General features: G+C 47.4%; 1 protein-coding gene across 1 annotated transcript in view; it reads right to left on the reverse strand.

Moving 5' to 3' along the window:
* Positions 1 to 6,039: 6,039 nt before the first annotated feature.
* The window catches only part of vps37c (VPS37C subunit of ESCRT-I), a gene marked incomplete at its 3' end in the record, with an annotated part of 22,565 nt that continues 4,307 nt past the window's right edge, over positions 6,040 to 24,297 (reverse strand). The window contains exons 4-6 of the mRNA XM_080533341.1: positions 18,197 to 18,368; positions 7,311 to 7,393; positions 6,040 to 6,843 (exon numbers count right to left, since the gene is read on the reverse strand). Of these exons, the coding sequence (XP_080389467.1) occupies positions 6,040 to 6,843; positions 7,311 to 7,393; positions 18,197 to 18,368 (1,059 nt within the window). The remainder of the gene's footprint in view (positions 6,844 to 7,310; positions 7,394 to 18,196; positions 18,369 to 24,297) is intronic.

The raw sequence follows: 24,297 nt of genomic DNA on the forward strand, positions 1-24,297 counted from the left end.
ATGGTCACAGACAGTAAGGTTAAGGGTTTAATATGGTCACAGGCAGTAAGGTTAAGGGTTTAATATGGTCACAGACTGTAAGGTTAAGGGTTTAATATGGTCACAGGCAGTAAGGTTAAGGGTTTAATATGGTCACAGACAGTAAGGTTAAGGGTTTAATATGGTCACAGACAGTAAGGTTAAGGGTTTAATATGGTCACAGACAGTAAGGTTAAGGGTTTAATATGGTCACAGTATGGTTAAGGGTTTAATATGGTCACAGGCAGTATGGTTAAGGGTTTAATATGGTCACAGACAGTAAGGTTAAGGGTTTAATATGGTCACAGACAGTATGGTTAAGGGTTTAATATGGTCACAGACAGTAAGGTTAAGGGTTTAATATGGTCACAGGCAGTATGGTTAAGGGTTTAATATGGTCACAGACAGTATGGTTAAGGGTTTAATATGGTCACAGACAGTATGGTTAAGGGTTTAATATGGTCACAGACAGTATGGTTAAGGGTTTAATATGGTCACAGGCAGTGTGGTTAAGGGTTTAATATGGTCACAGACAGTAAGGTTAAGGGTTTAATATGGTCACAGACAGTAAGGTTAAGGGTTTAATATGGTCACAGACAGTATGGTTAAGGGTTTAATATGGTCACAGACAGTAAGGTTAAGGGTTTAATATGGTCACAGACAGTAAGGTTAAGGGTTTAATATGGTCACAGGCAGTAAGGTTAAGGGTTTAATATGGTCACAGACAGTAAGGTTAAGGGTTTAATATGGTCACAGACAGTAAGGTTAAGGGTTTAATATGGTCACAGACAGTATGGTTAAGGGTTTAATATGGTCACAGACAGTAAGGTTAAGGGTTTAATATGGTCACAGACAGTAAGGTTAAGGGTTTAATATGGTCACAGACAGTAAGGTTAAGGGTTTAATATGGTCACAGTATGGTTAAGGGTTTAATATGGTCACAGTATGGTTAAGGGTTTAATATGGTCACAGACTGTATGGTTAAGGGTTTAATATGGTCACAGACAGTAAGGTTAAGGGTTTAATATGGTCACAGACAGTAAGGTTAAGGGTTTAATATGGTCACAGACAGTAAGGTTAAGGGTTTAATATGGTCACAGACAGTATGGTTAAGGGTTTAATATGGTCACAGTATGGTTAAGGGTTTAATATGGTCACAGACAGTATGGTTAAGGGTTTAATATGGTCACAGACAGTATGGTTAAGGGTTTAATATGGTCACAGTATGGTTAAGGGTTTAATATGGTCACAGACAGTATGGTTAAGGGTTTAATATGGTCACAGTATGGTTAAGGGTTTAATATGGTCACAGACAGTAAGGTTAAGGGTTTAATATGGTCACAGACAGTATGGTTAAGGGTTTAATATGGTCACAGACAGTATGGTTAAGGGTTTAATATGGTCACAGACAGTAAGGTTAAGGGTTTAATATGGTCACAGACAGTATGGTTAAGGGTTTAATATGGTCACAGACAGTATGGTTAAGGGTTTAATATGGTCACAGACAGTAAGGTTAAGGGTTTAATAATATGGTCAGATAGACCAGACAGTATACAGATATGGCGGTCATGTTCATGTGTGTGTGTCTGTGTGTGTGTGTGCGTGTGTCTGTGTGTGTGCGTGTATCTGCTAAACAACATAATTACTGGTATATTACTGTAGTTCTTAATTAGCATGATTTTGCCATATCATTATAATAATTATTATTAGCATATATTACTCAACTCTTCTGTTCGTACACACTCCCCGCCAGGCGCATTACTCACTCTCTTTTTCTCTCATCCTTCGTCTTTCGCTTACGGTGCCGTAAATGTTTAAAAAGCCCCGTAAAAAAATCTCCTCCTCCTCCTCCTCCTCCCTCTTTCTCTTTCATTCTGACAGTTCTCTCCATACTAGACACTCAAAACCACAGCGGGCCGTCCCTCCTGTCACCTTCCAGTCTTGTTATTGAGCAGAAATGTCTATCTTCTGATGCATTATTTTTTTCACATTTTCATTTAGGAGGGAGACATTATTCTGGGCACTTTGTGACTTTTCATTCCGCACAAATAACACAAGTAGGAGCAGGACATAGTCACAGCAGGAAACAGATTAGAATAAAAACATTAGACTATAGGAGAAATAGTAGACTATAGAGAAACATTAGACTATAAAGAGAAATATTAGATTATAAAGAGAAATATTAGATTATAAAGAAACACTATAGAGAAAAACATTAGACTATAAATAAAAACATTAGACTATAAATAAAAATATTAGACTATAAATAAAAACATTAGACTATAAATAAAAACATTAGACTATAAATAAAAATATTACACTATAAAGAAATATTAGACTATAAGAGAAACATTAGACTATAAGAGAAACATTACAGTATAAAGAAACATTAGACTATAAGAGAAACACATTAGACTCTGATGAGGAGATGGACAGCGGTTACTAAGCGTTAAGGCAGAGGTTGTACATTGTTTACCTTTTCTTTTTACTGTTTCCCCCTGCTTTTATATTCATTTTATGCTTGTATATGTTTTTATATTGCATATTGTATATGTTTTTATATTCACTTTGTTTTTATCCCTGTTGTAAAGCACTTTGAGCTGCATTTCTTGTATGAAAGGTGCTATATAAATAAAGCTTTACTTACTTACTACAAGAAAGACATTAGACTATAAAGAAGGACTAAACAGATGAAGACTTACCCTCTGTAGAAGGTCTGTTAAACACCAGTGATCATTAGATGCGGTGACTTGGCAAGTAAGCAGTGTTCCATCTCCTTACACTCTCCATTATTCTGCAGCAGTAACTGATCTGAGTTTTGTTAAATCAAATCAATCTATGCCAATACACATACAATACTATACATGTACATACATACTATACTTTATTAAACATATTATACTTGGCATTTACAGGCATGGTTAATTATACTTTTCAGATGTATTCCAAACTGTGATAATTCCATAATTGATTTGAATTTAAAACCAAAACAACAAGTTCTGACACTCAGGTTGCAATTGCAAGATGTTTTTGTTGTTGATGTCACTTTGTATTGCTGTCTTCTTACTTACCTTAGATCGATCGATCTTTCTCTCTCTCAAAGGAAAGAGAGATATTTCTAAATTACAAGACAGACAGAATATTTTCAGTCAGTACAAAAATATTCAGAGTCAGTACACTTTTTTTTCTTCTTTTTTTAGATCAATTTCAGTGTTTAATATTCACACCCCCCTCCCCAAAACAAAAGAACAGCTTAAACAATCTACAGTCATCACCAAAACAATAAATCAGCTTTTTTATTTATTTCCCTCTTAATTAATGCTGCATCTCCCTTGTGCTTTTAAACACCTTTTCTGATTCTCTTGTCAGAGACATCCATCTACCACACCTTCAGAGCAGAGACATCCTTCTACCACACCTTCAGAGCCGTAGTAATTACGTTTAAAGGTATAAAGCTGATCAACTAACGTCAATGATTGATGATTGGCCATCAGAGTTCACTCCGCCAGGTCTGAACAACCTAGCTGCCCAACTACTAAGTCAGTCCATGATTGAAGCGGCGGTGCTCTAACCGAAACCCACCTGCGCCAGGAGAGCTAGCGCTGCTAAACCGCTCGCTAACGAGTCCAGTAAGACGCGACCGGCACCGAGTCGGTCCAACCTGTTCACCTGACGAGGAGTTCTCTGCATAAGAGCTACATAACACCAACGCAGCGGGGCCTTTCGTGAGCCGGGAAAGACAAACGACCATTATGAAAGTGTATATACATAACGCGTGCTCGGTCGTAAGACCACCGTTTGTCCCCCTGGTGATCTGCATGGGGTCGACGGTGGAGAGAAGCACAGCTTATGACTTCTGACGTGAGCCGGCGGCTATGGATGCTGAACGAGCTCCCGCGAAGGCGTTATGTAGCTTGTTACCTGCACATTTCTGCACCCTGCCACCCGCCCCCCCCTATCCCCCCCTATCCTCCCCTCGCCCCCCATCACAGATCTGGTTTCCTGTGCTTTTCTGAGCTAAAGCATACGTCAGATATGTCTGTTGTCCTCGGCTTAGTGATAACCCGTTATCAGTGTCTCTTCTTAATTATTTATACAAACCCATATATATTCTCATCGATAGTAGAACTTATAGAAATAAACTATTTTCTTGTAATCATTGTCAAGCATCAAGTTCATCATGTCAACAAGCAGAATGTGGAGAGAGAGAGAGAGAGAGTGACAGTGAGTGAGCGGGAGAGAGACAGAGAGAAGGAGAGGAAGAGGAACGATGGAGGGGGGGGGGGGGGGGGGCGCCGGGGGTGAAGGGAAGGAACAGAGTGCGGCGCTGCAGAGGAGTGTGGGAGGGTTTAACGATCGACCAATGAGAAGACAGACGACACAGATTACCGCCACATCGTCCACCATCTCCCCGACGGGCGTCAGCGGAAAAAAAACGCAACCAAATAGTCCGGTGGTCAAAGTGTCTGTAGGGGGGACACATCATCATACATGCACAGTCTAGTCTAAAGAGGGAGGGGGGTGGGGGGTGTCAGAAGTGTGTTTCCTGTCCTGATCGAGTGCAACAACGACAAAGCGCGACCGTTGGTCGTCCCACGGAGGTGGAAGGTGGCCGATACGTCAGGAGGAAGAGGAAGGGGGTGGGGGTGGGGGGGGGGGGGGGAGGAGGACGTTAGCATCGGTCCACTCTCACACACGACCCCGTACAGAACGACCGATGTCCTTTGTTGTTGTTGTTGTTGTACGTCGGTGAGAGATAATGTTGTTGACGGGTCAGTTCGTCTACTGGGACATTGTGTTCCTCCATGCTGGGGCCTACGACAGCTTCATATGGGGGTGGGGTGGGAGGGGTCAGTAACACTGGGACACACACCTCAACGTGGCGAAGGTCTTTCTGGTTGGCTTACAGCTCCACACAGGGGTGGAGAGGAGGAAAAAGAGGAGGAGGAGAAGGAAGAATTGAGCCATCAGCCAGGAGTGTTTTTTTTTTATAACCCTAAACACAAGCAGGTCCTGAGACAGTTATGTAGGTGATGGTGAACAGGGGGATGGGAGAAGGAGGAGGAGGAGGAGGGGGGGATGGGAGGAGGAGGAGGAGGAGGGGGGGTGGGAGGAGGAGGAGGAGGAGAAGAGGGTTTGTAGAGAAGGTAGCACAGTGTTTTCCCCTAGGGTTTCTGTCAGCAGTGTGTGTGTGGGGGGATAGGGGGTAAAGGTTTTGTTACGCGCTCAAGCCGATGGTGAGGTATTTCCCCCACTAGGCCACACACGCTGACACGCTGGAATGTCAGTTGAGGAGTTTAGGATGTCAGTTACGCTTTAAGACTTCAATTAAAAACAACACAAAGAAGGAATGACTGGATATTTTAGAGGCCGTCAATATTCTTTGCACCCTTGCGACATTTCCGGGGCGTATTTCATCCCACGGGAGCGAGGGTGTAGACCTTCCAGTGGCTAGGCCACCGCTGCTGCTGGGGGCACATAGCCGAAACACTGGGGAGGGGAGGGGAGGGAAGAAGGGATGAGGGATGACAGCAATGAGACAGCAGTGAATGAGAGAAAAGAGGAAGAGAAGAGGAAAGACACAAGTGGGAGAGAGAGAGAGAGAGAGAGAGAATGAGACATAACAGTAAGAGAGATTAAGACTTTTGAGAGACACGCACACACACACACACACAAACACACAATGAAATCGACCAGGAGAGAGAGAGAGAGAGAATGAGACATAACAGTGAGAGATTAAGACTTTTGAGACACACACACACACACACACACACACACACACACACAATGAAATCGACCAGGAGAGAGAGAGAGAGAGAGAGAGAGAGAGAGAATGAGACATAACAGTAAGAGAGATTAAGACTTTTGAGAGACACGCACACACACACACACAATGAAATCGACCAGGAGAGAGAGAGAGAGAGAGAGAGAGAGAGAGAGAGAGAGAGACTTGAGTATGAGTGACGGGTGGAGAGGAGGAAGGGGAGGAGAGGAGAGGAGAGTAGAGGGGGGGGGGGGGGTTCAGGAGTAGGGCTGTGGAACCCCAAACCCGGGCCTGTACATGGGCCTGCCCGAGGGGGACTGGGAGTGGGGCAGGCTGGGGCCGGTGGGGTAGCCGGGGTACCCCCCTCCTCCGTAGGGGTACGGAGACGGGTAGGGGGCGTTGCTGGGGGGGCCGCCGAACTGCCCGAACGCAGAGCCCTGGGGGCCCGGGAAGGTGGGCTGGGTGGGGTAGGGGCAGGAGGAGGCGGCGGAGGGGTGGTGGGGGTGGGGGGGGCCGAAGGCGGGGCGCGGGGCGGCCCCGTAGCCGGCGGCGGGGGTGAAGGAGGACCCGGGGCTGGGGTAGGGAGGAAATTGAGCTGGGGGATTGGACGGGCCTACTGCTGCTGCTGCTCCTGCTGCTATACCGGAGGAGGAGGAGGAGGAGGGGGGGATGTGGGGGGAGACGGGGTACGGGGAGTAGGGCAGGCCAGAGCCCGGGGCGTTTTGGAAGCTAGCGTTGTTGGGTTTGGAACTCTGTTGTTGTTGCTGTTGTTGTTGCTGTTGTTGTTGTTGTTGTTGTTGCGGCGTCGATTGATGATGATTCCAAGGGGACGGAGTTCCCGGAGTTGCCGCCGAAGCCGAAGCCGAGGTGGTCGAGGGGTCTTGGTTGACGGCGGAGCACGTTTGTGATGTCATCGCGGCGGCGTCGGTCTTCTGGCGGAGGATCTCCTGCAGCTTGTCGATCCGCACGCGCCTCTTGTGCGCCAGGGAGCGCTGGGACAGGAAACGCTCCAGGAAGGAGTCCAGAGGCAGCAGGCCGTCCAGGAAGGAGTCCGCCAGCGTCTGGGAGGGAGGGATGGGATGGACGGGGGTGGGGGGGGAGGGGGAGGGAGGGTGGAGAGAGAAGGGTGGGGAGAGGGAGGGAGAGAGAGGGATGGAGAGAGAGAGGGGGGAGAGAGAGGAAGAGAGGGAGGGGTGGGGAGAGGGAGAGAGAGAGGGATGGAGAGAGAGAGGGGGGGAGAGAGATGAGAGAGAGGGAGAGAGAGGGAGAGGGGAGAGAGAGGGAGAGGGAGAGGGGAGAGAGAGGGGTGAGGGAGAGAGAGATGAGAGAGAGGGAGAGGGGAGAGAGAGGGAGAGGGGAGAGAGAGGGAGAGGGGAGAGAGAGGGAGAGAGAGAGATAGAAGGGGAAAGTAAAAGAAAAACAAAACACTCTTCAATGAAATAACCCGTTCGTTCTAATTTTATTTTATTTGTTGTTATCATCTTTTGGGTGTGTTGTGTAGATCTGTCTCCCTGTTGTCAGCTCTCACCTCTGAGTCCGCCTCGGTGGTGGCGCCCTCTGTCTGCAGCCGGGAGAACAGCCCCTCAGGTGACACCTGCCCCACTATGCCATCTGAGACAGAGAGAGAGAGAGGGAGAGAGAAGAGAGAGGGGGGGGGGGAGGGAGGGAGAGAGAGAGGGGGAGGGAGGGAGGGAGAGAGAGATGGAGGGGGGGAGGGAGAAGAGAGAGAGGGGGAGGGAGGGAGGGAGAGAGAGAGGGGGGGAGAGAGAGAGAGAAGAGACAGAGGGGGAGGGAGAGGGAAAGAGAGAGAGGGAGAGAGAGAGAAAGGGAGAGAGAGGGAGAGAGAGAGAAAGGGAGAGAGAGAGAAAGAGAGAGAAGAGAGAGGGGGGGAGGGAGGGAGGGAGAGGGAAAGAGAGAGAAGGAGAGAGAGAGAGAGAGGGAGAGAGAGAGAAGGAGAAAGAGAGAGAGATGGAGGGAGAGAGAGTGAGTGAAGAGAGAGAAGAGAGAGAGAGAAAGAGAAATGGAGTGACGAGAGCAATGGAGACAATAAGAGGTGGGAGAGAAGGAAGGAGAGGATGAGATAAAGAGAGAGAACGCTCCAGTGACAGAGAGAGAGGACAAATGAACACCTCCCACACTGTGCAACATGACACCAAGCTCTAGGCCTCCACACACACGCACAGACACAGACGCACGCACACACACACACACACACACACTCACATCACACACACACACACATCTCACACACACACGCACACACACGCACACGCACACTGCCAGCAGAACTCTCTCTCAAGCCTGTTGTCAACCACATATAGAAATGAGGCCTTATCCACCATAACAGCACCAGCTAGTTTAACTTCAAAGACCTGTTGTTGTTGTTGTTGTTGTTGTTGACTGGTTGTGGTCATGGAATGTTCATTCAGAGCATGCTGGCACCATTATTCAGATTCAGATTCAGATTCAGATAACGTTTATTGCCATTATGCTTGACACATATAGGAATTTGCTTTGGCGTTACAGTAAGTGCGTTTATACTTTTTTCACATGTCTACATGAATCCGAACACAAATACAAACAGGACAACACAGGACAGACAACAGTGCATTGGATAGTGCTACATATATAAAGTGCAGTGCAGAGTTTTAACAGTGAGTCCAGTGCGTATTCAGTCCTGGGCAGACTTGGGGGCGGGGGGGGAGCCAGAGTCATTTATCAGCCTGGCGGCTGAGGGGAAGAAACTGAGCCTGCGGCCTTTACAGCTTTAGGCAGCCGCAGCCTTCTCCCAGAGGGAAGCAGGGTGAGGAGGCCGTGGCCGGGGTGGGAGGGGTCGGCCATGGTCTTCCTTGCCCTCCTCAGAGCCCTGGTGTCGTGCAGGGAGTTGAGGGAGTTGAGGGACAGCAGATCACCCTCTCAACATTACGATGGTAGACCACCTCCTATCACCATTACCCTGCCTGTTCAGCTCCTGTACCGTGTCTAGGGTCAGGGTTCATTCACTCTGAGGGTAAGGGTTAGGGGTCAGTCTGAGGGTAAGGGTTAGGGGTCAGTCTGAGGGTAAGGGTTAGGGGTCAGGGGTCAGTCTGAGGGTAAGGGTTAGGGGTCAGTCTGAGGGTAAGGGTTAGGGGAGGGGCCAGGAGGCCACCTCTCTTGGAAGAAAGTGGCCTTTCAGAAACCCGTTTCATGTAATTCCACGTCATGTCTGGAAACATGAAGTACCTTCAGACATTCAACTGTTGAACTCAGGTGGGCGAATGGTTCTGGTGGGCGTAATGCAGCTTCTATTGTCATCAACACGTGAGACTGTCTGAGACTGTAGTTAGTGAGTCTGTAGCTTTCTGTCTGTGTCTGTTAGCTAGTGAATCTCTACCTTCTCTGTCTGTGACTAGTGAGTCTGTAGCTTCTCTGTCTGTTAGCTAGTGAGTCTGTACCTTCTCTGTCTGTGTCTGTTAGCTAGTGAGTCTGTAGCTTCTCTGTCTGTGTCTGTTAGCTAGTGAGTCTGTACCTTCTCTGTCTGTGTCTGTTAGCTAGTGAGTCTGTACCTTCTCTGTCTGTGTCTGTTAGCTAGTGAGTCTGTACCTTCTCTGTCTGTGTCTGTTAGCTAGTGAGTCTGTACCTTCTCTGTCTGTGTCTGTTAGCTAGTGAGTCTGTAGCTTCTCTGTCTGTGACTGTTAGCTAGTGAGTCTGTAGCTTCTCTGTCTGTGTCTGTTAGCTAGTGAGTCTGTACCTTCTCTGTCTGTGTCTGTGACTAGTGAGTCTGTAGCTTCTCTGTCTGTGTCTGTTAGCTAGTGAGTCTGTACCTTCTCTGTCTGTGTCTGTTAGCTAGTGAGTCTGTACCTTCTCTGTCTGTGTCTGTGACTAGTGAGTCTGTAGCTTCTCTGTCTCTGTCTGTTAGCTAGTGAGTCTGTACCTTCTCTGTCTGTGTCTGTTAGCTAGTGAGTCTGTACCTTCTCTGTCTGTGTCTGTTAGCTAGTGAGTCTGTAGCTTCTCTGTCTGTGTCTGTTAGCTAGTGAGTCTGTACCTTCTCTGTCTGTGTCTGTTAGCTAGTGAGTCTGTACCTTCTCTGTCTGTGTCTGTGACTAGTGAGTCTGTAGCTTCTCTGTCTGTGTCTGTTAGCTAGTGAGTCTGTACCTTCTCTGTCTGTGTCTGTTAGCTAGTGAGTCTGTAGCTTCTCTGTCTGTGTCTGTGACTAGTGAGTCTGTACCTTCTCTGTCTGTGTCTGTTAGCTAGTGAGTCTGTAGCTTCTCTGTCTGTTAGCTAGTGAGTCTGTAGCTTCTCTGTCTGTGTCTGTTAGCTAGTGAGTCTGTACCTTCTCTGTCTGTGACTGTTAGCTAGTGAGTCTGTACCTTCTCTGTCTGTGTCTGTTAGCTAGTGAGTCTGTAGCTTCTCTGTCTGTTAGCTAGTGAGTCTGTAGCTTCTCTGTCTGTGTCTGTTAGCTAGCGAGTCTGTACCTTCTCTGTCTGTGTCTGTTAGCTAGTGAGTCTGTAGCTTCTCTGTCTGTTAGCTAGTGAGTCTGTAGCTTCTCTGGCTGTGTCTGTTAGCTAGTGAGTCTGTAGCTTCTCTGTCTGTGATTGTTTGCTAGTGAGTCTGTAGCTTCTCTGTCTGTTAGCTAGTGAGTCTGTAGCTTCTCTGTCTGTGTCTGTTAGCTAGTGAGTCTGTACCTTCTCTGTCTGTGTCTGTTAGCTAGTGAGTCTGTACCTTCTCTGTCTGTGACTGTTAGCTAGTGAGTCTGTACCTTCTCTGTCTGTGTCTGTTAGCTAGTGAGTCTGTAGCTTCTCTGTCTGTTAGCTAGTGAGTCTGTAGCTTCTCTGTCTGTGTCTGTTAGCTAGTGAGTCTGTACCTTCTCTGTCTGTGTCTGTTAGCTAGTGAGTCTGTACCTTCTCTGTCTGTGTCTGTTAGCTAGTGAGTCTGTAGCTTCTCTGTCTGTGACTGTTAGCTAGTGAGTCTGTAGCTTCTCTGTCTGTTAGCTAGTGAGTCTGTACCTTCTCTGTCTGTGTCTGTTAGCTAGTGAGTCTGTAGCTTCTCTGTCTGTTAGCTAGTGAGTCTGTAGCTTCTCTGTCTGTTAGCTAGTGAGTCTGTACCTTCTCTGTCTGTGTCTGTTAGCTAGTGAGTCTGTACCTTCTCTGTCTGTGTCTGTTAGCTAGTGAGTCTGTAGCTTCTCTGTCTGTGACTGTTAGCTAGTGAGTCTGTACCTTCTCTGTCTGTGTCTGTGACTAGTGAGTCTGTAGCTTCTCTGTCTGTGTCTGTTAGCTAGTGAGTCTGTAGCTTCTCTGTCTGTGTCTGTTAGCTAGTGAGTCTGTAGCTTCTCTGTCTGTGACTGTTAGCTAGTGAGTCTGTACCTTCTCTGTCTGTGTCTGTGACTAGTGAGTCTGTAGCTTCTCTGTCTGTGTCTGTTAGCTAGTGAGTCTGTACCTTCTCTGTCTGTGTCTGTGACTAGTGAGTCTGTGGCTTCTCTGTCTGTGACTGCATGCTAGTGACTTTTGTACATTTGCCAGTTCCATTTGCATGCAACATGCAAAGGGAAGCGATGGAAGTTGCGGACAGATAGACAGACAGACAGACAGACAGACAGATAGACAGACAGACAGACACCATGCATGAACAAGCTGTGGTGAAGAACACAGAGACAGTGACGAACTTCCGCGTCGTTCCCACACCGGTCGGCGATTTGGACAGACAGAGAAATCACCGGGCTGTCAACAGTCGTTGGCTTCAGTATATTATCACGCCCCCTCCTCGGGGAAAGGCCTTCAGGAATGGTAAATGGCTGGTCAGAGGATGGGGGGGATGACGCAAGCAGAAGAGGCGGAGGAGGGAGGGGGGAGGTGGAGGGGGGAGGGGTAATCCCCACCGTCCCCAGCGGCAGATGGCACCCTGCACACTCTCTGAGTTCATGTTCGACATCCTCTTTCTTCCTCCATCCCTCTCTTTCCTTCTTCCTCCATCCCTCTCTTTCTCTCTTCCTACATCCCTCTCTTTCTTTCTGCCTCCATCCCTCTCTTTCTTTCTTCCTCCATCCCTCTCTTTCTTTCTTCCTCCATCCCTCTCTTTCTTTCTTCCTCCATCCCTCTCTTTCTTTCTTCCTCCATCCCTCTCTTTCTTTCTTCCTCCATCCCTCTCTTTCTTTCTTCCTCCATCCCTCTCTTTCTTTCTTCCTCCATCCCTCTCTTTCTTTCTTCCTCCATCCCTCTTTCTTTCTTCCTCTATCCCTCTCTTTCTTTCTTCCTCCATCCCTCTCTTTCTTTCTGCCTCCATCCCTCTCTTTCTTTCTTCCTCCATCCCTCTCTTTCTTTCTTCCTCCATCCCTCTTTCTTTCTTCCTCCATCCCTCTCTTTCTTTCTTCCTCCATCCCTCTCTTTCTTTCTGCCTCCATCCCTCTCTTTCTTTCTGCCTCCATCCCTCTCTTTCTCTCTTCCTCCATCCCTCTCTTTCTTTCTTCCTCCATCCCTCTCTTTCTTTCTTCCTCCATCCCTCTCTTTCTTTCTGCCTCCATCCCTCTCTTTCTTTCTTCCTCCATCCCTCTCTTTCTCTCTTCCTCCATCCCTCTCTTTCTTTCTTCCTCCATCCCTCTCTTTCTTTCTTCCTCCATCCCTCTCTTTCTCTCTTCCTCCATCCCTCTCTTTCTTTCTTCCTCCATCCCTCTCTTTCTTTCTTCCTCCATCCCTCTCTTTCTTTCTTCCTCCATCCCTCTCTTTCTCTCTTCCTCCATCCCTCTCTCTCTTTCTTCCTCCATCCCTCTCTTTCTTTCTTCCTCCATCCCTCTCTTTCTTTCTTCCTCCATCCCTCTCTTTCTTCCTCCATCCCTCTTTCTTTCTTCCTCCATCCCTCTCTTTCTTTCTTCCTCCATCCCTCTCTTTCTTTCTTCCTCCATCCCTCTCTTTCTTTCTGCCTCCATCCCTCTCTTTCTTTCTTCCTCCATCCCTCTCTTTCTCTCTTCCTCCATCCCTCTCTTTCTTTCTTCCTCCATCCCTCTCTTTCTTTCTTCCTCCATCCCTCTCTTTCTTTCTTCCTCTATCCCTCTCTTTCTTTCTTCCTCCATCCCTCTTTCTTTCTGCCTCCATCCCTCTTTCTTTCTTCCTCCATCCCTCTCTTTCTTTCTTCCTCCATCCCTCTCTTTCTTTCTTCCTCCATCCCTCTCTTTCTTTCTTCCTCCATCCCTCTCTTTCTTTCTTCCTCCATCCCTCTCTTTCTTTCTTCCTCCATCCCTCTCTTTCTTTCTTCCTCCATCCCTCTTTCTTTCTTCCTCCATCCCTCTCTCTCTTTCTTTCTGCCTCCATCCCTCTCTTTCTTTCTTCCTCCATCCCTCTCTTTCTTTCTTCCTCCATCCCTCTCTTTCTTTCTTCCTCCATCCCTCTCTTTCTTTCTTCCTCCATCCCTCTCTTTCTTTCTTCCTCCATCCCTCTCTTTCTTTCTTCCTCCATCCCTCTCTTTCTTTCTTCCTCCATCCCTCTTTCTTTCTTCCTCCATCCCTCTCTTTCTTTCTGCCTCCATCCCTCTCTTTCTTTCTGCCTCCATCCATCCCTCTCTTTCTTCCTCCATCCCTCTCTTTCTTTCTTCCTCCATCCCTCTCTTTCTTCCTCCATCCCTCTCTTTCTTTCTTCCTCCATCCCTCTCTTTCTTTCTTCCTCCATCCCTCTCTCTCTTTCTTCCTCCATCCCTCTCTTTCTTTCTGCCTCCATCCCTCTCTTTCTTTCCTCCTCCATCCCTCTCTTTCTTTCTGCCTCCATCCCTCTCTTTCTTTCTTCCTCCATCCCTCTCTTTCTTTCTTCCTCCATCCCTCTCTTTCTTTCTTCCTCCATCCCTCTCTTTCTTTCTTCCTCCATCCCTCTCTTTCTTTCCTCCTCCATCCCTCTCTTTCTTTCTTCCTCCATCCCTCTCTTTCTTTCTTCCTCCATCCCTCTCTTTCTTTCTTCCTCCATCCCTCTCTTTCTTTCTTCCTCCATCCCTCTCTCTCTCTTTCTTTCTTCCTCCATCCCTCTCTTTCTTTCTTCCTCCATCCCTCTCTTTCTTTCTTCCTCCATCCCTCTCTTTCTCTCTTCCTCCATCCCTCTCTCTCTTTCTTCCTCCATCCCTCTCTTTCTTTCTTCCTCCATCCCTCTCTTTCTTTCTTCCTCCATCCCTCTCTTTCTTCCTCCATCCCTCTTTCTTTCTTCCTCCATCCCTCTCTTTCTTTCTTCCTCCATCCCTCTCTTTCTTTCTTCCTCCATCCCTCTCTTTCTTTCTGCCTCCATCCCTCTCTTTCTTTCTTCCTCCATCCCTCTCTTTCTCTCTTCCTCCATCCCTCTCTTTCTTTCTTCCTCCATCCCTCTCTTTCTTTCTTCCTCCATCCCTCTCTTTCTTTCTTCCTCTATCCCTCTCTTTCTTTCTTCCTCCATCCCTCTTTCTTTCTGCCTCCATCCCTCTCTTTCTTTCTTCCTCCATCCCTCTCTTTCTTTCTTCCTCCATCCCTCTTTCTTTCTTCCTCCATCCCTCTCTTTCTTTCTGCCTCCATCCCTCTCTTTCTTTCTTCCTCCATCCCTCTCTTTCTTTCTGCCTCCATCCCTCTCTTTCTTTCTTCCTCCATCCCTCTCTTTCTTTCTTCCTCCATCCCTCTCTCTCTTTCTTTCTGCCTCCATCCCTCTCTTTCTTTCTTCCTCCATCCCTCTCTTTCTTTCTTCCTCCATCCCTCTCTTTCTTTCTTCCTCCATCCCTCTCTTTCTTTCTTCCTCCATCCCTCTTTCTTTCTTCCTCTATCCCTCTCTTTCTTTCTTCCTCCATCCCTCTCTTTCTTTCTGCCTCCATCCCTCTCTTTCTTTCTTCCTCCATCCCTCTCTTTCTTTCTTCCTCCATCCCTCTCTTTCTTTCTTCCTCCATCCCTCTCTTTCTTTCTTCCTCCATCCCTCTCTTTCTTTCCTCCTCCATCCCTCTCTTTCTTTCTTCCTCCATCCCTCTCTTTCTTTCTTCCTCCATCCCTCTCTTTCTTTCTTCCTCCATCCCTCTCTTTCTTTCTTCCTCCATCCCTCTCTCTCTCTTTCTTTCTTCCTCCATCCCTCTCTTTCTTTCTTCCTCCATCCCTCTCTTTCTTTCTTCCTCCATCCCTCTCTTTCTCTCTTCCTCCATCCCTCTCTCTCTTTCTTCCTCCATCCCTCTCTTTCTTTCTTCCTCCATCCCTCTCTTTCTTTCTTCCTCCATCCCTCTCTTTCTTCCTCCATCCCTCTTTCTTTCTTCCTCCATCCCTCTCTTTCTTTCTTCCTCCATCCCTCTCTTTCTTTCTTCCTCCATCCCTCTCTTTCTTTCTGCCTCCATCCCTCTCTTTCTTTCTTCCTCCATCCCTCTCTTTCTCTCTTCCTCCATCCCTCTCTTTCTTTCTTCCTCCATCCCTCTCTTTCTTTCTTCCTCCATCCCTCTCTTTCTTTCTTCCTCTATCCCTCTCTTTCTTTCTTCCTCCATCCCTCTTTCTTTCTGCCTCCATCCCTCTCTTTCTTTCTTCCTCCATCCCTCTCTTTCTTTCTTCCTCCATCCCTCTTTCTTTCTTCCTCCATCCCTCTCTTTCTTTCTGCCTCCATCCCTCTCTTTCTTTCTTCCTCCATCCCTCTCTTTCTTTCTGCCTCCATCCCTCTCTTTCTTTCTTCCTCCATCCCTCTCTTTCTTTCTTCCTCCATCCCTCTCTCTCTTTCTTTCTGCCTCCATCCCTCTCTTTCTTTCTTCCTCCATCCCTCTCTTTCTTTCTTCCTCCATCCCTCTCTTTCTTTCTTCCTCCATCCCTCTCTTTCTTTCTTCCTCCATCCCTCTCTTTCTTTCTTCCTCCATCCCTCTCTTTCTTTCTTCCTCCATCCCTCTCTTTCTTTCTTCCTCCATCCCTCTTTCTTTCTTCCTCCATCCCTCTCTCTCTTTCTTTCTGCCTCCATCCCTCTCTTTCTTTCTTCCTCCATCCCTCTCTTTCTTTCTTCCTCCATCCCTCTCTTTCTTTCTTCCTCCATCCCTCTCTTTCTTTCTTCCTCCATCCCTCTCTTTCTTTCTTCCTCCATCCCTCTCTTTCTTTCTTCCTCCATCCCTCTCTTTCTTTCTTCCTCCATCCCTCTTTCTTTCTTCCTCCATCCCTCTCTTTCTTTCTGCCTCCATCCCTCTCTTTCTTTCTGCCTCCATCCATCCCTCTCTTTCTTCCTCCATCCCTCTCTCTCTTTCTTCCTCCATCCCTCTCTTTCTTTCTGCCTCCATCCCTCTCTTTCTTTCTTCCTCCATCCCTCTCTTTCTTTCTTCCTCCATCCCTCTCTCTCTTTCTTCCTCCATCCCTCTCTTTCTTTCTTCCTCCATCCCTCTCTTTCTTTCTTCCTCCATCCCTCTCTTTCTTTCTTCCTCCATCCCTCTCTTTCTTTCCTCCTCCATCCCTCTCTTTCTTTCTTCCTCCATCCCTCTCTTTCTTTCTTCCTCCATCCCTCTCTTTCTTTCTTCCTCCATCCCTCTCTTTCTTTCTTCCTCCATCCCTCTCTCTCTCTTTCTTTCTTCCTCCATCCCTCTCTTTCTTTCTTCCTCCATCCCTCTCTTTCTTTCTTCCTCCATCCTCTTTCTTTCTTCCTCCATCCCTCTCTTTCTTTCTTCCTCCATCCCTCTCTTTCTTTCTTCCTCCATCCCTCTCTTTCTTTCTTCCTCCATCCCTCTCTTTCTTTCTTCCTCCATCCCTCTCTTTCTTCCTCCATCCCTCTCTTTCTTTCTTCCTCCATCCCTCTCTCTCTTTCTTCCTCCATCCCTCTCTTTCTTTCTTCCTCCATCCCTCTCTTTCTTTCTTCCTCCATCCCTCTCTCTCTTTCTTCCTCCATCCCTCTCTTTCTTTCTGCCTCCATCCCTCTTTTTCTTTCTTCCTCCATCCCTCTCTTTCTTTCTTCCTCCATCCCTCTCTTTCTTTCTGCCTCCATCCCTCTCTTTCTTTCTTCCTCCATCCCTCTCTTTCTTTCTTCCTCCATCCCTCTCTTTCTTTCTTCCTCCATCCCTCTCTCTCTCTTCACACTCGTCCCATCATCTCTCTTCACACTCGTCCCATCATCTGTGTCTCTCTCTACTATCGGTTTTCTCTCCTCTCTCTCTCTCTCACCCCCCTCTCTCTCTCACCCCTCTCTCTCTCACCCCCCTCTCTCTCTCAAATGTCTTGGAACGATGTGCATCCACATCTACATATCCCTCTCTTCTTATTCTTGCTTTCAATTCATCCTTCCTTCCCTCCCTCCCTCCCTCTGTTTCGCCCTCTATCTCTCACCCCTCTCTCTCTCTCACCCTCTCTCTCACCCCTCCCTCTCTCTTTCACCCTCACCCTCTCTCACCCCTCCCTCTCTCTCTCACCCTCTCTTTTTCACCCTCTCTCTCTCACCCCTCCCTCTCTCTCTCATCCTCTCTCTTTCACCCTCTCTCTCTCACCCCTCCCTCTCTCTCTCTCACCCTCTCTCTTTCACTCCCTCTCTCTGCCCCCCCCCCCTCCCCCCCCTCACCTCTCTGGACACAGTGCTGCCTGTAGGTCTCTCTGACGCCCCCCCCCCCCTCACCTCTCTGGTCACAGTGCTGTCTGTAGGTCTCTCTGACGCCCCCCCCCCCCCTCACCTCTCTGGGCACAGTGCTGTCTGTAGGTCTCTCTGCCCCCCCCTCACCTCACCTCTCTGGTCACAGTGCTGTCTGTAGGTCTCTCTGACGCCCCCCCTCCCCCCCCTCACCTCTCTGGTCACAGTGCTGTCTGTAGGTCTCTCTGCCCCCCCCCCTCACCTCTCTGGTCACAGTGCTGCCTGTAGGTCTCTCTGACGCCCCCCCCTCACCTCTCTGGACACAGTGCTGCCTGTAGGTCTCTCTGCCCCCCTCACCTCACCTCTCTGGGCACAGTGCTGTCTGTAGGTCTCTCTGACGCCCCCCCCCTCACCTCTCTGGACACAGTGCTGCCTGTAGGTCTCTCTGCCCCCCTCACCTCACCTCTCTGGGCACAGTGCTGTCTGTAGGTCTCTCTGCCCCCCCCCCCCTCACCTCTCTGGACACAGTGCTGCCTGTAGGTCTCTCTGACGCCCCCCTCACCTCACCTCACCTCTCTGGTCACAGTGCTGTCTGTAGGTCTCTCTGCCCCCCCCCCTCACCTCTCTGGTCACAGTGCTGTCTGTAGGTCTCTCTGACGCCCCCTCCCCTCCCTCACCTCTCTGGTCACAGTGCTGTCTGTAGGTCTCTCTGACGCCCCCTCCCCTCCCTCACCTCTCTGGTCACAGTGCTGTCTGTAGGTCTCTCTGCCCCCCCCCCCCTCACCTCACCTCTCTGGTCACAGTGCTGTCTGTAGGTCTCTCTGACGCCCCCCCCCCTCACCTCACCTCTCTGGTCACAGTGCTGTCTGTAGGTCTCTCTGATCCCCCCCCTCACCTCTCTGGTCACAGTGCTGTCTGTAGGTCTCTCTGACGCCCCCCTCCTCACCTCTCTGGTCACAGTGCTGTCTGTAGGTCTCTCTGACGGCCCCCAGCTGGGCGTATCTCTCCACCAGGCACTGCCTCTGCTCCTCCAGCCGAGGCTTCATGTCCAGGTTCTGCTCGGCCAGACTCCGGTTGGACGCCAGGGCCATCTCCCTCTCCAGCTGGATGTTCTGAATCTGGGGAGGGGGGGAGGACAGGGGGAGGACAAGGGGGGAGGACAGGGGTGTCAAGTTCAACGATGCAATTCTTGAGAAGGTAAATGCTAAGTGGCAAGCTTGGGGCGATCTGACTCTGGCGTCACCCCAGTGAAGGTGAGATGTAAACAGTTAGCTTGAACGGTTAGTTAGCTTGAACGGTTAGTTAGCTTGAACGGTTAGTTAGCTTGAACGGTTAGTTAGCTTAAACGGTTAGTTAGCTTGAACGGTTAATTAGCTTGAACGGTTAGTTAGCTTAAACGGTTAGTTAGCTTGAACGGTTAGTTAGCTTGAACGGTTAGTTAGCTTGAACGGTTAGTTTTTGGGTTATGTTAGGGTTATTGTTACGTTTTAGGGTTAGTTTTAGGGTCATGGTTTAGGGTTAGTTTTAGGGTTATGGTTTAGGGTTAGTTTTAGGGTTATGGTTACGTTTTAGGGTTATGGTTTAGGGTTATGGTTAAGGTTTAGGGTTATGGTTAAGGTTTAGGGTCGAGTCGTACCAAAGAGCCCTCTTAGCATCGACCATCAGTGTCTGAGAGGTCAGTCAGTGTCTGAGGGGTCAGTCGGTGTCTGAGAGGTCAGTCGGTGTCTGAGAGGTCAGTCAGTGTCTGAGAGGTCAGTCAGTGTCTGAGAGGTCAGTCAGTGTCTGAGAGGTCAGTCGGTGTCTGAGAGGTCAGTCAGTGTCTGAGGGGTCAGTCAGTGTCTGAGGGGTCAGTCAGTGTCTGAGAGGTCAGTCAGTGTCTGAGAGGTCAGTCGGTGTCTGAGAGGTCAGTCGGTGTCTGAGAGGTCAGTCAGTGTCTGAGGAGTCAGTCAGTGTCTGAGAGGTCAGTCGGTGTCTGAGAGGTCAGTCAGTGTCTGAGAGGTCAGTCAGTGTCTGAGAGGTCAGTCAGTCAGTGTCTGAGAGGTCAGTCAGTGTCTGAGAGGTCAGTCGGTGTCTGAGGGGTCAGTCAGTGTCTGAGAGGTCAGTCAGTGTCTGAGGGGTCAGTCAGTGTCTGAGGGGTCAGTCAGTGTCTGAGAGGTCAGTCAGTGTCTGAGAGGTCAGTCAGTGTCTGAGAGGTCAGTCGGTGTCTGAGAGGTCAGTCAGTGTCTGAGAGGTCAGTCAGTGTCTGAGAGGTCAGTCGGTGTCTGAGGGGTCAGTCAGTGTCTGAGAGGTCAGTCAGTGTCAGAGAGGTCAGTCAGGGGTCAGTCAGTGTCTGAGAGGTCAGTCAGTGTCTGAGAGGTCAGTCAGTGTCTGAGAGGTCAGTCAGTGTCTGAGGGGTCAGTCAGTGTCTGAGGGGTCAGTCGGTGTCTGAGGGGTCAGTCGGTGTCTGAGAGGTCAGTCAGGGGTCAGTCAGTGTCTGAGAGGTCAGTCGGTGTCTGAGAGGTCAGTCGGTGTCTGAGAGGTCAGTCAGTGTCTGAGAGGTCAGTCAGTGTCTGAGAGGTCAGTCAGTGTCTGAGAGGTCAGTCGGTGTCTGAGGGGTCAGTCAGTGTCTGAGAGGTCAGTCAGTGTCTGAGAGGTCAGTCAGTGTCTGAGAGGTCAGTCAGTGTCTGAGAGGTCAGTCGGTGTCTGAGGGGTCAGTCGGTGTCTGAGAGGTCAGTCAGTGTCTGAGGGGTCAGTCGGTGTCTGAGGGGTCAGTCAGTGTCTGAGAGGTCAGTCAGTGTCTGAGAGGTCAGTCGGTGTCTGAGGGGTCAGTCAGTGTCTGAGAGGTCAGTCGGTGTCTGAGGGGTCAGTCAGGGGTCAGTCGGTGTCTGAGGGGTCAGTCAGTGTCTGAGGGGTCAGTCAGTGTCTGAGGGGTCAGTCAGTGTCAGAGGGGTCAGTCAGTGTCAGAGAGGTCAGTGATCCACTGACTGCAGGACAGAAGGAGTCTGAACATGATCAGGTCCAGGGGTTATCAATTAACCGGAGGGCAAAAACTGCTATCAATACGCTTATCAATACGCTTATCATAGGGACTAGTCATGTGAACGGCAAGCAACACAAGCAGGGTCCAACACAACAACAAACAAATCGGCCAATGTTGCAAAGTTGATGATCTGTTGAGGAGGAGGGGGGGGGGGGGGAGGCAGCACGGCATGCTGGGTAATGATCTGTTGAGGAGGGGGGGGGGGGGGAGGCAGCACGGCATGCTGGGTAGAGTAGAGTGTGTCTGAGTGTGTTTCTAACACTAGAACAGCCGTGCCTCTACTATAAGAGAGTCGTCTCGGAGGTCAAATGACCATAGTCTTTACAATGGGAAGCTGCTACTTACACACAACGACCACTAATTAGCCGGCTTGTAAATTAGCCTGCCCTCCTACACAGAAAAACTGCTAAATATCTTTACCCTAGCTTATCCTGATGTGTTTTAGAAAATGTAAGGATACTGGGTGGTAGAACGCACATATCTAGGACAAGTCATGAAAGGACGGTCCTGAAATTTGATCGAGTGCAAAGATATACCTTTTTCTTTTTACTCACAGGGTCAAATGACCCCACCCATGGCTGTTCTATTGAGGCCAGACTGAGGACACACTGATACAGATACGTGGGCACAGCGCAGATGCAAATCTCAGCTTGTTTTTCTACTGATTGGTATCGTCTGTGTGCTGGCCTGCGGGCGATCACATGACACAGACAACACTAATTATGTGTTCACTTTCATACGGCAGGGAATGGGAGGCGGAGGAACAGGACGCTAATAACACATTTAAAGCCTTCCATGAGTCTCACTCCTAAAGCCTTCCATGGGTCTCACTCCTAAAGCCTTCCATGGGTCTCACCCCGAAAGCGTCTCACCCCTAAAGCCTTGAGCTCTCCCTTCTGGACGCTCTCCTGCAGAATCTGTATTAAACCCCCACCCCACCGCACCCCACGACATCCCACCCCACCGCACCCCACGACATCCATGTAAAACTAGACTCTCGAATTAGAATCGCCGTAACATCCCTGCACACCGCACACAATTACCTAGACTTGTTTATCATGTTACCTTGACAACAGTGGTCGCTTGGACAACTATTTCTGAGTTATTGAGTGCAGAGCAGAAATTACCCAAATCTATCACTAAATGAATACTTAAGACATTCATTTTCTTGTCAAAATGTTGTTTTGTTTCGTAACCGTTATATAATAATAATAATAATAATAATAATAATAATAATAATAATAATAATAATAATAATAACTTTAATTTGTATAGTGCTTTTCCTGCAAAAGTTGCAGCTCAAAGTGCTCCAATCATTATATAATCGTAACTTAATTATTTAGTCATTTAAAGACAATATTAAAAAGATGGGTTTTTAGTCTTGACATTAACATATGTGCTGAGGTTGCATCCCTAATGTAAACTGGCAGTGAGACACAATCTGGGTGCATAAAATGAGAATGCAGCCTCACCAAATCTCTTCTTTTGTCCATGTGGTACACAGAGAAAACCATAAGTCTGTTGCATAAGCAACGCCCACTCACCACAAAGCAAGGCTTCTCCTGTCTTACTGCTTAAATAACATGTGTTCCTCCAGGACTCTTACTGCTTAAATAACATGTGTTCCTCCAGGACTCTTACTGCTTAAATAACATGTGTTCCTCCAGGACTCTTACTGCTTAAATAACATGTGTTCATGCAGGACTCTTACTGCTTAAATAACATGTGTTCCTACAGGACTCTTACTGCTTAAATAACATGTGTTCCTCCAGGACTCTTACTGCTTAAATAACATGTGTTCATGCAGGACTCTTACTGCTTAAATAACATGTGTTCCTACAGGACTCTTACTGCTTAAATAACATGTGTTCCTCCAGGACTCTTACTGCTTAAATAACATGTGTTCCTACAGGACTTTTACTGCTTAAATAACATGTGTTCCTACAGGACTCTTACTGCTTAAATAACATGTGTTCCTCCAGGACTCTTACTGCTTAAATAACATGTGTTCCTACAGGACTCTTACTGCTTAAATAACATGTGTTCCTCCAGGACTCTTACTGCTTAAATAACATGTGTTCCTACAGGACTCTTACTGCTTAAATAACATGTGTTCCTCCAGGACTTTTACTGCTTAAATAACATGTGTTCATACAGGACTCTTACTGCTTAAATAACATGTGTTCCTCCAGGACTCTTACTGCTTAAATAACATGTGTTCCTCCAGGACTTTTACTGCTTAAATAACATGTGTTCCTACAGGACTCTTACTGCTTAAATAACATGTGTTCCTCCAGGACTCTTACTGCTTAAATAACATGTGTTCCTACAGGACTCTTACTGCTTAAATAACATGTGTTCCTCCAGGACTCTTACTGCTTAAATAACATGTGTTCCTCCAGGACTCTTACTGCTTAAATAACATGTGTTCATACAGGACTCTTACTGCTTAAATAACATGTGTTCATACAGGACTCTTACTGCTTAAATAACATGTGTTCATACAGGACTCTTACTGCTTAAATAACATGTATTCCTCCAGGACTCTTACTGCTTAAATAACATGTGTTCCTACAGGACTCTTACTGCTTAAATAACATGTGTTCCTCCAGGACTCTTACTGCTTAAATAACATGTGTTCCTACAGGACTCTTACTGCTTAAATAACATGTGTTCCTACAGGACTTTTACTGCTTAAATAACATGTGTTCATACAGGACTCTTACTGCTTAAATAACATGTGTTCCTACAGGACTCTTACTGCTTAAATAACATGTGTTCCTCCAGGACGTTTACTGCTTAAATAACATGTGTTCCTACAGGACTCTTACTGCTTAAATAACATGTGTTCCTACAGGACTCTTACTGCTTAAATAACATGTGTTCCTCCAGGACTCTTACTGCTTAAATAACATGTGTTCCTCCAGGACTCTTACTGCTTAAATAACATGTGTTCCTCCAGGACTCTTACTGCTTAAATAACATGTGTTCCTCCAGGACTCTTACTGCTTAAATAACATGTGTTCCTCCAGGACTCTTACTGCTTAAATAACATGTGTTCCTACAGGACTTTTACTGCTTAAATAACATGTGTTCCTCCAGGACTCTTACTGCTTAAATAACATGTGTTCACACAGGACTTTTACTGCTTAAATAACATGTGTTCCTCCAGGACTCTTACTGCTTAAATAACATGTGTTCCTACAGGACTCTTACTGCTTAAATAACATGTGTTCCTACAGGACTCTTACTGCTTAAATAACATGTGTTCCTACAGGACTCTTACTGCTTAAATAACATGTGTTCCTCCAGGACTCTTACTGCTTAAATAACATGTGTTCCTCCAGGACTCTTACTGCTTAAATAACATGTGTTCCTACAGGACTCTTACTGCTTAAATAACATGTGTTCCTCCAGGACTCTTACTGCTTAAATAACATGTGTTCCTCCAGGACTCTTACTGCTTAAATAACATGTGTTCCTACAGGACTCTTACTGCTTAAATAACATGTGTTCCTCCAGGACTCTTACTGCTTAAATAACATGTGTTCATACAGGACTCTTACTGCTTAAATAACATGTGTTCCTACAGGACTCTTACTGCTTAAATAACATGTGTTCCTCCAGGACTCTTACTGCTTAAATAACATGTGTTCCTACAGGACTCTTACTGCTTAAATAACATGTGTTCCTCCAGGACTCTTACTGCTTAAATAACATGTGTTCCTACAGGACTCTTACTGCTTAAATAACATGTGTTCCTCCAGGACTTTTACTGCTTAAATAACATGTGTTCCTCCAGGACTCTTACTGCTTAAATAACATGTGTTCATACAGGACTCTTACTGCTTAAATAACATGTGTTCCTACAGGACTCTTACTGCTTAAATAACATGTGTTCCTCCAGGACTCTTACTGCTTAAATAACATGTGTTCCTCCAGGACTCTTACTGCTTAAATAACATGTGTTCCTCCAGGACTCTTACTGCTTAAATAACATGTGTTCCTACAGGACTCTTACTGCTTAA

The sequence above is a fragment of the Nansenia antarctica genome (assembly GCF_963989245.1).
Source record: "Nansenia antarctica genome assembly, chromosome: 6".
Classification (NCBI taxonomy): domain Eukaryota; kingdom Metazoa; phylum Chordata; class Actinopteri; order Argentiniformes; family Microstomatidae; genus Nansenia; species Nansenia antarctica.